The 13,887-nt window shown below is 35.1% G+C and overlaps 3 protein-coding genes across 7 annotated transcripts in view; 1 reads left to right on the top strand and 2 right to left on the bottom strand.

Moving 5' to 3' along the window:
- Nucleotides 1–1,075, bottom strand: part of LOC111497876 (1-phosphatidylinositol-3-phosphate 5-kinase FAB1B-like) — a 13,212-nt gene extending 12,137 nt beyond the window's left edge. Inside the window, exons 1-2 of the mRNA XM_023148881.1 lie at nt 903–1,075; nt 454–531 (exon numbers count right to left, since the gene is read on the bottom strand). The gene's annotated coding sequence lies outside the window, so the exon portion shown is untranslated. The remainder of the gene's footprint in view (nt 1–453; nt 532–902) is intronic.
- The window catches only part of LOC111497886 (germin-like protein subfamily 1 member 7), a 19,780-nt gene extending 15,390 nt beyond the window's left edge, over nt 1–4,390 (bottom strand). The window contains exons 1-2 of one of the 3 annotated variants that reach the window (XM_023148917.1): nt 4,201–4,390; nt 2,914–3,398 (exon numbers count right to left, since the gene is read on the bottom strand). In XM_023148917.1, the coding sequence (XP_023004685.1) occupies nt 2,914–3,398; nt 4,201–4,327 (612 nt within the window). In that variant the 5' untranslated portion in view covers nt 4,328–4,390. Of the gene's footprint in view, nt 1–2,751; nt 3,399–4,200 lie in introns of those variants that run through there. The other 2 variants (XM_023148901.1, XM_023148909.1) reach the window with 2 other exon arrangements.
- Nucleotides 4,391–7,239: 2,849 nt separating this feature from the next.
- On the top strand, nt 7,240–12,541 carry LOC111497626 (U11/U12 small nuclear ribonucleoprotein 48 kDa protein). 3 transcript variants are annotated; one of them, XM_023148484.1, is made up of 5 exons: nt 7,240–8,625; nt 9,482–9,596; nt 10,182–10,289; nt 10,732–11,517; nt 11,611–12,541. In XM_023148484.1, the coding sequence occupies exons 1-4, from the start codon at nt 7,277–7,279 to the stop codon at nt 11,440–11,442; spliced, it is 2,283 nt and encodes a 760-aa protein (XP_023004252.1). In that variant the 5' UTR covers nt 7,240–7,276; the 3' UTR covers nt 11,443–11,517; nt 11,611–12,541. The 3 variants fall into 3 exon arrangements, with proteins under 3 accessions (XP_023004252.1, XP_023004243.1, XP_023004235.1); XM_023148475.1 differs by having other exon boundaries at nt 10,179–10,289; nt 12,324–12,541; XM_023148467.1 differs by having other exon boundaries at nt 10,179–10,289.
- Nucleotides 12,542–13,887: the final 1,346 nt, after the last annotated feature.

Raw genomic sequence — 13,887 nt, 5'->3', positions numbered from 1 at the left:
TTTTTTTTTTTTTTTTTTTTTTTTTTTTTTTTTTTTTTTTTTTTTTTTTTTTTTTTTTTTTTTTTTGTCTCATTCAAATATTTTTATATATACATTTAAGTGGAAATTTACTTTCGAGCGTGTAGCTCTTCAAATTTTTACAAGACTCAAACATGTTTCTTTCAGTTTTCAATTTCTAAAATTCTTCTCTCTTCATTCCCACTCAACTTTTATCTACTCTTTTTTTCTTTTCAAAATTTACTTACAATTCAAGTATGTCCATGTCTCCTATTCTTGACAACTTCAATATTGTGCATAAAAACCAAAATCTAACCCACATTTGCAAGAATTCAAAAATCACGTCCACTTCCTACGCTTAAGAATTCGTTTAAGATATTTTCAATGAATCATCCCAAACATTCATAATAATTGTAAGTTTTAAAGAACGAAAATCTTAAAATTTAATAACATTACCAAGTTATACGCGCTCTTCTTTTCCAGGCGAGTGAATCCAACGAACTTGACGCAACGAAAGATTCATTCCGCCTAAATCTAAAACACAAACAGAAGGAAGAGGCTCAATAGCACTCGTCACCATAGCCAAAGCAATTCAGACTCCAATTGAATAACAGGGTTATTGAAGAACGCAGATAAATTATCGAATGCTCGTGTTGAATGAATCGCTATTCTGAATAACAGAATCCAAAAACTTAAAAAGAACGATCAAAGAGACAGCAAGCGCAAGTTCCAAGGAAAATGCAAACACATTAAACTAATCGATGATTCTCTCTCGAAACAGAATAATTATGGAGCAGTTTAAAGCAGGTGAAGAAAATCGAAACCGAATCGCATTATTCCTACGACGCAAAGCAAAGAAAGGAAAAAGAGAAATGCGAGAGGCAAACACTAGGGAGAATTCTAACCTTAATCAATGAATCTTGATGAAAAAGGAAAACGACGATTGTACAAATGAATCAAATGGATCTATGAATTGAGGAAACAAACGGAACTCCAATAATTTGTGTGTGCAAGCTCTGATTCGTTTGCTATACCGTATACTGGTATGGATTTGGATTGAAGAAGTAGAACAGAGGCGGTTTGTTGTTGTTCGTGGCTGGACGGGCGGCTTTTGTCAGTGGAACTCTGTTGATTGCTTGATCACGTTCTGGAAATCTGGTAATGGCGACTCAAAATTTCTCCCTCAATTCTGTTGTGTACTTTCTCTCCCGCATTGCCTTATTTGGTGCGGTAGACTAGACAGAGGGAAAGAGAGAGAGACAAGTTTTTGAATTTTGTTGCTCCCATTTCGCGTTGTAGGAATGTTGTTGCTATTTTGTTGGCCTTTTCTTCTTTTTCAATAAATAAAAAAATTTAATTATTTTTTTTTTATTTTAAAAACCATTATTTCTTCTTCTCTTTAAAATTATTTTCAATGTATTTTTCGCCTCATGTTTTCTATATTATTTCTCTCGAACTTGACTTGCGGCTCAAGCAATCAAAATCGGTAGGTTAGAATAAGTGTTGCACAATCGTTGTACCATTGTCACGGGAGTGCCGTTGTAACATAGATATTGTGAGTCATTTATTTTTATAAAAAGTAAAACAAATTTATTATATAAAAATAAATCAAATTTATTATGAAATAAAATAAAAATAAAGTAAATATACCTGCGTTAAAATTAATAATAAATTCATATTGATTTTGTTCGAGAACTCATGAACTAATTCAGTACATAAAGTTTTCATATATTTGAATTTAACCCAGATCAAATAAGTTCATAACTGACTCAAACGGTATGAATTGGGTTGGTCTGATTTTCTAGATCATCGAATTTTTTTAACACCACTATTTATAACAAAGGTTTCTATAATTTTTTTTTAACTAAAATCATAATTCAACTTGCTAAGGATTATATGAGCATAATTTAAATAAAGTAGGAAGTCGCCTAGCATAAGCAAAATACGGTTCTGTCTTAGTTCATTCCCGAACAATATCCTACTAAGAGAGATCGTGCTTTGATACCATCTGTAGAAGCCTCGTGCTCAGGATTCAAATAAAGATTTGGAATTCGACTCAACACCCGACACCCCCAACATTTTGTCTCAGTACATCCTTGAAAAACAGCCTACTGAGAGTGATGTGCTTCGATATCGTTTGTAGACCCTCGTATCCAGGATTCATATAAGAATTTGGAACTCGAACTCAACATCGTATGTCTCCAACATTCTCCTACATCCCTGCGACATGACCATATTATCTATATATCACTTCTAAAAGTGCTATCTTCATACACCTCACTAGTATGCTTTCTAGGAACATTTTTTTTAGAGATCACCGAAATTTTCTTCATTTTTCCTTTGGAATGAGCGGCAATAACGAGAGAAAAAGATGTCTTGTAATGTTGTTCACGTCAACCGCTACTGCTCGTAGATAAAGGGTTTTCCCTTTTGCAGGTAGTGTGATTTGGGAGGCGGCTTTCTAGTAAGACGAGTGTCTAAAACCCGGATTATCTCTCATTGAAGAACACAACTCTTCTTGTTGTGGGAAACACTCGCACTCTTTATTATGACCAATCAAGAAGAGATTACAAGATATTCGGTAGAAACTATTACTCTGTATTGTTTGAATTTCTTGAGATGATGAACTAAGTAAGATAAAGGGGTATTTATATCAGGCTAATCAATCTATTCCTAAAATTTCTCCAACGAGCCTCTGGAGAGAAGAAAGCACGGGATTAAAAAGAAGGGGAAAACCCCATTTTTATTCCAATATTGGGTAGTATGACAAAAGTTCAAAGGATCAAACACAAATAGGGTTACAAAAAGTTGTAAATTTTTATTCAAAAGCCCTTTTTCATTGCATAGTTGCAATTCTTCCTAGGCCTTAAACTGCATCTGGAGAGCCTCAATGACTTTCTCATCAACTTGGAAGGCCTTAGTGAGAACATCAAGCGAGATGGGCGGCTTAGATCCAAACACAGCGTTGGCAATGGTAATGGTGCCTGGGTTTTGGCTGCTGAGGCCAGCGAAGGCAAGGGCTGGGCCATGTCCTACGTTGAATTGGAAGTGAATGAGGCCAATGGGGAACACAAACACATCTCCTTTGTATAGCACTTTGGTGAAGAGCTTGTTGTCTGGATTTGACGTCACAAACCCAACTAGGAGGCTGCCTTCCACGACCACGAGAATTTCGGTGCCTCGTGGGTGCGTGTGAGGTGGGTTTAACCCATATGGAGCATAGTCGAGACGAGCTAAAGAGATGCCAAGGGTGTTTAGTCCGGGGATTCGGTCCACGTTTATTAGAGTCACGTTTGAGCCTTGTTTATTATTTGTGTTTCCAGGAATGTTGAGTCCTTGGAATAAGAAGTCTTCGGCATTCACTAGCTTTGGGTCCTTGCAGAACTTCCCGTTCACAAATACTATACTCAACCAAAAAAAAGTTTAAAATATGTTAGATTTGATAGCATTTTCACTAGTAGATGTTGTCTATTTTGGCTCGTTACATATAGTTATCAACCTCACATTTTTATAATACGTCTATGAGAGGTTTCCACACTCTTATGTATAAGGGATGTTTCATTCCCCTCTCCAACCAACGTGGGACCTTGTAGTCCCCCCTAGATGCCTCGTTAGCCTCACGATTTTATAACGCATCTATTAGGGAGAAGTTTCCATATTCTTATAAAGAATGTTTAATTTCCCTCTCTAACCAACGTGGGATCTCATAATCCACCCCCTTGAAAACCCAACATCTTCACTAGCACACCGCCCAATGTCTAACTCTAATATCATTTGTAATAACCCGATGCCACCACTAGTAGATATTGTCGGTTTTAGCCCATTATATATCTCCATCAACCTCACAGTTTTAAAACGCATCTACTAGGAAGAAGTTTCCACACCCTTATAAAAAACGCTACGGGGAACCTCACAGTCCAACCCATTAAGGATCCAGTATCCTCGCTAGCACACCGCCAGTATTGAGTTCTAATACCATTTATAGCAGCCCAAAGTCACCATTAACAAATATTATCCATTTTAACACGTTACAACCTCACGGTTTTAAAACACGTCCACTACCCTCATCACAAATGTTTCGTTCCCTTCTCCAACCGACGTGGGATCTCACAAAAAGCATTGAAACTAGAACGCATTCCAAACCTACCCGAAACAAACATTGACTACGAGACATTTAAGCTAAAGAAAGAGAGAATAATGTACCAGCAGATTTGGGTTCATCAACAGCAACACAGAAATCTTGAAGAGGACTTGGATCAAAACCAGACACAAGCAAAGCAGCTTGCAAGCCCAGAAGAACAGCAACTGAAAGAACACCAAATCTTGCCATTTTTTGGCTTTTGGTGAAGCAAGTTTGTATTGTTTAATTGATGAGAAGCCTTAGAATGGATTGAATTGTATTTATAGAGCATGGATTCAATGGAAGCAGATCAAAAGCTAAGTAAATTATAAACTTTCAAGCTTACCCACTAAATTGAATAATGTGCTCCAACCTTGAACATTTCTTCAACTACTCCATTTTAATTAATCATTAAATTGAAAAAAAAAATTGTACTAATTAATTTGGTTAGGGATCACGAATAATTAAATGATAATATGACGTATTTTTATTAGATAAATATTGGATGGAAATGAAATTTCAAATTCTTAATCTTATTAGTCGAGAACATATATATTTTAATTAGTTGAAATATCATAGATGTAAGTATCGAAATTTATTATAGTGTGACAAATTTCTCAGCTCGATTTAGCTCTAGTTGGCTCGTGTGACTGTCTTCAGAATTCAAGAAGCGTTTTTTACCCAATTGACCTGATTGGAAGTACGAAATTAGTATGAGTTCGGTGAGTTTTGTGTATGGAAATGATGCATACAGAATTATATACATATTGAGCATATATAAATAAAAGGTACGTTTCTATGTGTATGCATTTTTCGACCCCAACAATAAGAGTAAAGGTGTACATTTTTGGAACTAAATTATTTCAACTATTTTATATAGAAAAATGATTTTGAGTTAAAAATTTTAATTTAATTTAAATTTTAAAAGAACAATAAACCAGAAATAATTTAATTTAATTAGGCAATTTTCTTAGCTTGGTGTAACAAGCAATATCTACCTACTCTTTGGTTGATTTTTCAATGATTTTGGTAAGAGGAAGAGTAAATTTTCATCGCACACTTCGAAGAATATTGACTATTTATGATAAGAAAAAACTCGAGTCATTTTCGACCCGTTCAACTTTAATCACTACAGAATACAAGGTAATGAAACTTCGAACATTCGACTTTGTTTAAAAATTATAATTAATGTCTTGATCAATTGAAATTATGCTCGAGTTAGCAACTCGATCGTAAACCAACATAGATTCAGACATATACTTCATAATAGGTCCCGTTTTAAGAATGACCTAAATTTATAAAATTAAATCGATGAATTTCTTTGTTTTATTATCTATTTTTTACCCATATTCTAAAAAATGAAAAAAAAAAAATTGGTTAGGTATATTAAGATATTTTGGATATTTAACAAACTTAAACTAAATGATTAATTAAATTTATTTGCATTGATTTGGTCGGCATAAATACATATTTATTCTTATATTTTAAATCAACTAATAAGAGGATGACACGTAACTAATTAGTTGAAGATTTGTCAATCAATTACCTAAAAGTTGAGGATTGTTAAGACGTATTAAAAAACAATATATATATTATTTATTTATATTTCTATATATAAATATATTTTATTTGTTTGTTTGTTTATATTTGTCAACCAAAAATGACATAAGGAATTTTTTTTTATTAATTTGGTAAAATGTCCCTAATACAAATTATTTGCCACGTGTCGTATGTATACACGAAGGAGCAAGGTGTGTTTGAATTGGCTATATATATATATATATATATATATATATTTTTTTTTTTTTTATTTATTTAAATAATTGAATCGAGACTTAGATTTAAAGTCGTGTTTTCGCAAACACATATATATATATTTAAACGTTTAATTAAAAATATTTATTTTTTTAATATTTAATTGACATCAAATTTGACGAGTTTTTATCTTTGGTATAAATGAACTTAATTATAGAATTACGATCTGAGGCTTATTCGACCATTGTTTTAGCTTGTCTTTGACATCCATGACGGTCTCTTTATTCTAATATTGTTTGTGTGATGATGCACTGGCTTTCCCTATGGCATAACTACACTTAGTCGTTGTGGCTGTTGCAGATTTGCCTATATTCTTGATCAAGTTTTAAAGCTTGTCCTTATCTTTACTCTCGTCTCATATTGTCTTCTCAATAATACGACCAATGCTTTGTGATGTCATCTCATATTTCGAGATGTCATTTGCCTTCGATGCTCTTTTGGACACGCTTGTTAAGAATTGGCCCATGAGTCAACTTTATCATTGAGACATTCCAAACTTTCACCATCTGAGTAGTACTATTGAGGCATGAACCCTCTAGTGTCTATGTTGAGTGAAAATTATCAGAATAGAATACCCTTATAGTGCCTCTCAATGATGACCTAATTACACTACCGTCCACTGTTACCTCACCACCTACAATCACCACTGATTACTGTTTCTTTTTTAACCAACAATTCAAATTAACCTTCAATACGAGGAGATTTAGAGGAATTCAAAAAATAACCAAAGAGAGACACAGTCAACATCCCTAATACCTCCTCGAGGTGGGTGAAGACTCACACAAATGAAAATATAATGTAGATTTTATGTGTAAAACCAGCTAGAATTTGTGAAGTGACTATGGAACGAAAACACTAGAGTCTGGCTCAAGTTGTCCGAGTAAATTCTTAGGTATTTTTGTAACCTTGAACGACCATAACTCCCTCTTTTTTTTTTTTTGTAATCAAACTTCGTGAATCTTGAACGGTTGTCCTCAATTTGATGAGTTCTACCGTTTCAGTAAAAAGTCAAACACCAAGCTAAATCACGAAAACCGAACAAAGGAAGAAGGCATGAGAGTGCAAGGAGCTGACTATCATAAGGTAGACGATGACCAATCTACTTGGACCGGTCAGTGATCGGTCCAGTCTAATCAAACTCGTTTTCCCTCTTTAAGCACGGATCACCTGTTTTTAACTCGAATTTCAATTCGATATTATCGGTATCCATAATTTCTCGTAAGAAAAACTTTACCGAGATTAAAAAATAAAAAATAAAAATAAATAAATTGGGGGAGTATTTATTTGATAAGAAACAAGAGCAACCGCCGATGTCCCACTCTTCCGTCCATTTCACTTCGAGCAATGAACCCGTCTCTTCCATCTTCCAACCTAACTTTCCCCAAGTTTCAGCCCTCAAACCCTAACCCTAATTTCTCTCTTCCCGATTCTCGTGAGCCTCCTCTGGACTTGTCTTCTTCTCTTTCCTCCCTCAGAAACCTCATCCATGTCGCCAACCAGACCCTTCAATCTCTCTCCTACCTCACCCTCATTCAAACCCCATCTGCTAAGCCTGACGATTCCGGTTTCGTTCAGTGCAATTTTGATCGGCGCCACCGTGTTCCGCCGCATTCTCTCTTCCACCACTCCCTCCTTTGCCCTTCCGCTCCTCCTCCTCGTATCGACCCGACCCAACTCCTCCAGTCCTTGCTTTACCCCCGAACGCTTCAATCGTCTCGTGAGTTGGTTAACGAAAAGCGCTTCCGTCAAACGATGCCGGATTCTGATGCCGACCTTTGTTTCTCTCTCAATGATTATTCTGATGGAAGTTCCAATTTCTTCTATCTCGATTGCCCTGGCGTGGTTGCCTTGTCTAACCGGGATGAAATGTCTAAAGTCTTCACTCTCCCTCGTGTTTTGGCTGTTGAATGTGCTAATTTTGTTTGTGATGATGATGGTGATCGAGAGATGAAGAGTTCGTTGAAGGGGATTCGAATGCTGCCCTCTGATCTGTGGGCTCTTAGAGGTGAAGTAGAAATGTGGAATGACTACCCCAGTGTGTATTCGCATATTGTTATACGGTCCATATTGGGCTCAGAGATGGCCGTGGACAACCGTTTGAAGACATGGATCATTGCAAATTCTCCTCGGTATGGTGTTATTATTGATGTTGCTATGAGGGATCACATATTTTTGCTGTTTAGGCTGTGTTTTATGGCAATTTCAAAGGAAGCTATGGGATTTCAAATTGCGCTGGAAAATGGAAATGGAATGGAGGGTGGATCAGGGAACCTCAGTTTTAAGTGTCCGATTTTAGTGCAAGTACTATTGTGGCTGGCATCTCAGCTCTCCGTATTGTATGGGGAGATGAGCGGGAAGTTCTTTGCTATTAACATGCTTAGACAACGTATACTATATGCTGCATCGGGCTTGTCGCTTTTGCCATACGAACAAAAGCGAGTGGAGAGTCCAACTTTGGTAGAGGGCTCTCATAATCTAGTATCTAGTTGTAGCGACACACAGAGTGTGAATTTGAAAAAGTTGGATATGAAGGTTATAAATAATGTCTATGTTACTGGAGAAGAAACGGTCAACTGCAGGGTGATTTTTGTGTCCCAAGTCGCTGCGGCTGTTGCAGCATTGCATGAGCGTTTCCTACTTGAAGAAAAGATCAAAGCTTTACGTTTTTCTCATCTGCAAACTAAACATCAGCTGTATGTTACTTCTCCATATTCTGTTTTTTGGTTACTAGTTTTGATGAACTTGATGTTTTCCTTATTGCTATGATTGTGATATTCATTGATCCAACAAGTTTATGCTTATCATTCATGAGGTGGAAAATAATTGTTAGGAGACTTAGAGGAAATGGGTTTAAATCCATGTCTTCCTTCCTAGGATATAAAAATTTTACGAGTTTCTTTGGCAACCAAATATTGTAGGGTAGGATGTTTGTCCTGTTATATTAGAAAGTGAACTCAAATTTGTCCGAACTTTCATAGTGATTAAGAAAAAAAAGATGATCGAAGGGATTTTAGAGTCTTGTGTCTAAAAAAGATGGCCGAACAGCTTCTAGAATCTGTCTTTCGAAGCCCTTGTCATAAATATGCTTAAACATTTTAAGGACATCATTTCTAGCTATACTAGCTGTGTTTGAAAATTTTTTCAACAGAATTCTTAGCACCTGGAGATTTAAGTTGCCTAGCCCCTTAACTAGCTTTTGAAACTCAAATTAATGGTTGAACCTAGCACTATCAGCTCTAGAAAGTGGACTCCAGTTTATGTGTACAGCAGTAATTCTTGGAATTTAGGGTTTAAATGCTAGAAGTAAGCTAGAAGTAACAGAACTTTTCCCCTTCTATTGAGTTCAATTAATCTTCATTTTTCTTTCAGTTGCAATTTTATGGAAAAGGATGTTCTGAGTTTTCATCTGCCTCTTTCATCCAATTTAATCTGCACATTTTGTTCCACTTGTCTTCACGATTTCATCAAAAGAATTCTCGTACTAAGAAAAGGATCTCACTTTTCAAGTAGGTAACTGTTAGAAACAGACTAATCCTTTAACTCTTTTAGGGTTTCTGAACATAACTATATCTCTCAAAGAGCTTGTGAAGAGCGTAAAAGACGGTGCAGCTATAGACCTATAATTGAGCATGATGGACTCCCAAAGCAGCAGTCTCATGATGAGGTATTTCTGAACTCTGTAATGGTCTAGTCATGAATTATGTAGTTGGTATAATCAAGCATGTTATTTTCAGTTGTCCTTCCACCTGGATTACTCTTCCTACCAATTTTCTCCATTCATTTGTTGGTGATTTGAAGTCTCGCCGAATCTTCTTATTTACTGCCCTGAATGGTACATCATGTGCAGAAAAAGATTTTTAAAAAAATATATAAAAAAAAAAAGCTTTCAATTCCTCTCTCTCTCTTTCTCTCTCTCTCTCTCTCTCTCTCTCTCTCTCTCTCTATATATATATATATATATATATATATTTGTTAAATTAACTTCTTGGAACCAAATCAAGCTGGTGCCTCTATATACTTATTTTTTGGGTGTGTATTGTAGAGTCTCTTAGGAGCTTTTGAGATGGATGTTTTGCCGTTCTTTCCTTCATTTTGTGCATCTCCTCCCATTATATTTTATGTTAAAAGAATAAACTTACTGTAGCAATAAATGATGAAGCAGGTGCTGATCAGCTGCTTATTGTTCACTTACCCATGATGTTTCTTGGCTATATTTTATATCTTATGGGTTTAATTTTAATAAAAGCAGGATAGAGACAAGACCAAAACAAAAGAGGAATTGTTGGCTGAAGAAAGGGATTATAAACGTCGAAGAATGTCATACCGTGGGAAAAAGGCAAAGCGATCAACTTTACAGGTAAGCAAACAGCTTGTTCAATTTTACGTCAGCCATTGTTTTTGTTATCTCGTCTCTTTTGGCTATTAGCCTAGAGTCTAACTGGGTATGGCATGATGATTCCTTTTCTTATAGCCTTTTATGGAAAATTGACAAAGTTCTTAATTATATGATAATGCTTATCAAGAACATTTGATGGTAATATCTTCTTAGGCGTACATTGGTCACTTTTTAGAATATTATTCACAACTTTCAAGCCACTAAGATTGCAGCAACAATGGCCGAATTATGGAAGATGTGAATCTGCAATGCTAAATAGACCATGAAACTATGTGATACCCATTATGTATTTTCGGTTCCTGAAATATGTTCTGACATCTGTTTTCCAACTTTTTCTATCAAACGTTTTTATGTTAGATGTTATCCACACTCATGTTCTTACTAATTTTACCTTTCATGGAAGGTTACAAGAGATATTATTGAAGAATACATGGACGAAATTATGAAAGCTGGAGGGATTGGATACTTTGTGAAGGGAACTGAAGAGAGAGGGATAAAATCTGAACAACCAACTGATCATTACATTACAAGAGATAGTATTGCTGATGGGCACACAAAAGGAAGCAACAGCTCATATGGAGAAACTAGGCATCATAGCTCAAGTCATTCCCGGAAGCAGTCTAACTATGATAACAGATATTCAGCATCCGAAAAGCCCCCAAAAGGTAGGTGTGGGCACTATGGTTCTCCAGAAGATGAAAGGAAAGGTGTCAGTAAAGACAAATATGATCGAGAACACTATCATAGATTCTCAAATCGAAGCAGTAGTCCTAGCCAGTCACACAAATGGAAGAGATATCCAAGTGATCGAGATGATGAGGAGCCAGCAGAAACCAGGCATCATAAATCTCGAGGACTGTCTTCTAGCAGCTCTAATTATCATGGTTTTAGATCATCTTCATCCTCAAGATCGGGGGGCAATTCTAGTGCAAGGAAGGATGATCATAAATTAAGAGCTAGTGATAGTTGGAAAAGGAACACAGCTGATAATCATAGTTCAGATTCTTTGGTGCTTAATTCATTTAATGATAGATATACCCCTTCCAAGTGTCATGACCAATTGGAAGATGATCACTCCGCTGGCAGAAGATATGTAAATCCAGACGAACTTTAGTTTGCTGATCCTCAAATGAGGGGCTGTCCCGCAAATTGTGCCATACTTTTTAACATTACCAATGTCTACCTTGTGGTAAGTCTTTCTTTCATGCTACATCCCATGTGCCTTTAACTGTGACTTCTATGACTTCTTTTTTTAACATGTTTTATTCACACAACCTTGCAGCATATGGGCTTCAGAAATTTTATCCTCACATGTATCCTTCATAGTATCCTTGAAGTTTATCCCATTTTCTTATACATTAAATCTTGCATAACTTTTTCTTTCCTTGTTTTTTTTTTGTCCCCTTAGCAGGGATATTTGCCCTGAATGTTGCAGTAGCATAATTTGAACTCATCGTCACTGTATCAAAAATGCCAATTTTACATCATCCTTTTCTGTTCTGGGGTTTTCTAATATTTCTGGACTAGTCACAATGACAGATAAACAAAGTGGTCGTATTGGCGTGGATTTTCCATGTCGTACGATTGTTTCTTAATGTCCTCATTTGCTATGGTTTCCACTACTCTGGGAAATGTTTTGGTGTTGCATAACTTGTCCTTTTCCTGTTCTCTTCAGTCATGATTGGTATCGGTCGTTTAAAGTTTTACAACGACATTTTATAAATAATAATAATTAAAAAAAATATCATTGAGTAGACCAAAGTTGTTCTCAGTTGAAGAATTCCTAGTTCAAGAAACTGAGATGAGGTAGTATGAGCGTGGTAGAGTTTCAATATGCATGTTGATGATTTCACTTCAAAAACTTACATGTAGGTCATTATAAAACGGAACACACCATTAATCTAGCATCTTAACAAACATTTTACACTACTACACTGCTTGAATTCAACCTTTTTCTTGATCTTATATTAGTTCTAACTATTGTATTACCTTTAGTGTTCTACCAACAGCTCACAAGATCAGAGAAGTATGAAGGCAGTCTGCAAATAAACTTGATCAGAAACCACAATCCACAGAGTTTCAGATCATCGGTTGCAGGCCGTTCCATCCTACATCATGCTGCTAATTAGCTTCTTATCAATTATAGAAGGTATGAATTCTGACTCGCTGGTATATTTTTCTCCTTTTGGGCAGCCCATGTGAATATTTAGATACATGTACATTGTTGGAAAAGTTGAAAAGATATGAAGCGATAGGAGGAAAGGGATATGCAGAAATCTCTTACAAGATAGCTTAGGAGTTTGTATAGGTAGGTATGAAATAGTTAGCAGGTAAAGTAGGTAGTTTCTTCCATTTACTTACAAGTAGGAATTCATTGTGTAATGACCTCTATTATTATCATTATTTTTGTAGTATTTTAGTATACTGGGTGTATTTTTAATTGTATTACCTCAGATATTGAATCCAAGATTTTAAATTTGAATGTCTCAATTTCTAAATGTCTTTGGAAATATTGTTAAAATCTGGATGTTGATAGATATTTTTGAAAAAATTATGAAAAGTTAAAAAAGAAAATCATAGAACATTAACTATGCGGTATTTCAATGAAGGATGATGAAATTGAATCTCCAATTGTAAATTGCAATGACTTGATTCACTTTTAATTTTCACTGAATTGTATATGTGCAGTTTATTATAGAACAATATGGTTTGATTACATTAAAATACATTTTAAATGAGTTGTCCACAAACTATTGATATATTAGATGTACTTGAAGTTTTAATTAGAAATAAACTAGTGATAGATTGATAGATTGATAGATTGATGACATACTTGAAGTTACCAATAAATCAATACTAGTTTATATACTACTGATACATTAACAAAATATACTTAAAATGCATTTTCAATAAGTAATATACTATCGATCAATAATAATGTTATATACTATCGATATACTAATGTTATTATTGAAATTGCATTTAGATGAGTAGGATAAGACTAAACTATTCACCTCATGAAAGACTTTGGTTACCAAGTTTGGATGAGCGTTAGGAGCACTTGGAGGTGAGCACTTGGATATGAAAACATGTTGATTGATAAATTTAGTTTATTATTGGTATAATGTAACAACCCACTGTCCACATAGACTCGAGGGGTAATATGGGCATAAAAATAAATGGAAACTTACGAATAAATTTACTAAAATTCATTAAGAAAATAAATATATACAAATAAGAGCTACTAACAACTATTTAGAAAATAGTTTATATTTACAATCAAATACAAAATAATACTATTTACTATTTAACATTTACAATCAAACACAAAATAATGTTTGGGGTAGTATTTGAGGTTATGGTCCGAGGTCCTACTTGTGTCACCTCGTTTTCTCCAACCTTGTTTATGTCTTAACTTGACTCTAATGCACACTCTTCTTAGTGTGTTGGATGATGTATCGTCCTCTTCAGTCGCATCATGACACTTATCTGTTTTGACCCTCATGTGGTCAAATGGGAGTCAGTCAACATGTGGGGTCACAACCTACTATTTTCATAG

The sequence above is a fragment of the Cucurbita maxima genome, unplaced genomic scaffold (genome assembly GCF_002738345.1).
Source record: "Cucurbita maxima cultivar Rimu unplaced genomic scaffold, Cmax_1.0 Cma_Scf00002, whole genome shotgun sequence".
Taxonomy (NCBI): Eukaryota; Viridiplantae; Streptophyta; class Magnoliopsida; order Cucurbitales; family Cucurbitaceae; genus Cucurbita; species Cucurbita maxima.
The sequence above is the reverse complement of the archived record's forward strand: the minus strand, read 5'-3'. Positions and strand labels throughout refer to the sequence as shown.

Coding starts and splice junctions, on each gene's coding strand:
- LOC111497626 (XM_023148475.1), top strand. CDS start 7,277: ATGAACCCGTCTCTTCCATCTTCCAACCTAACTTTCCCCAAGTTTCAG. Junction 8,626..9,481: donor CTGCAAACTAAACATCAGCT/GTATGTTACTTC, acceptor TAACTCTTTTAG/GGTTTCTGAACATAACTATA. Junction 9,597..10,178: donor AGCAGCAGTCTCATGATGAG/GTATTTCTGAAC, acceptor TTTTAATAAAAG/CAGGATAGAGACAAGACCAA.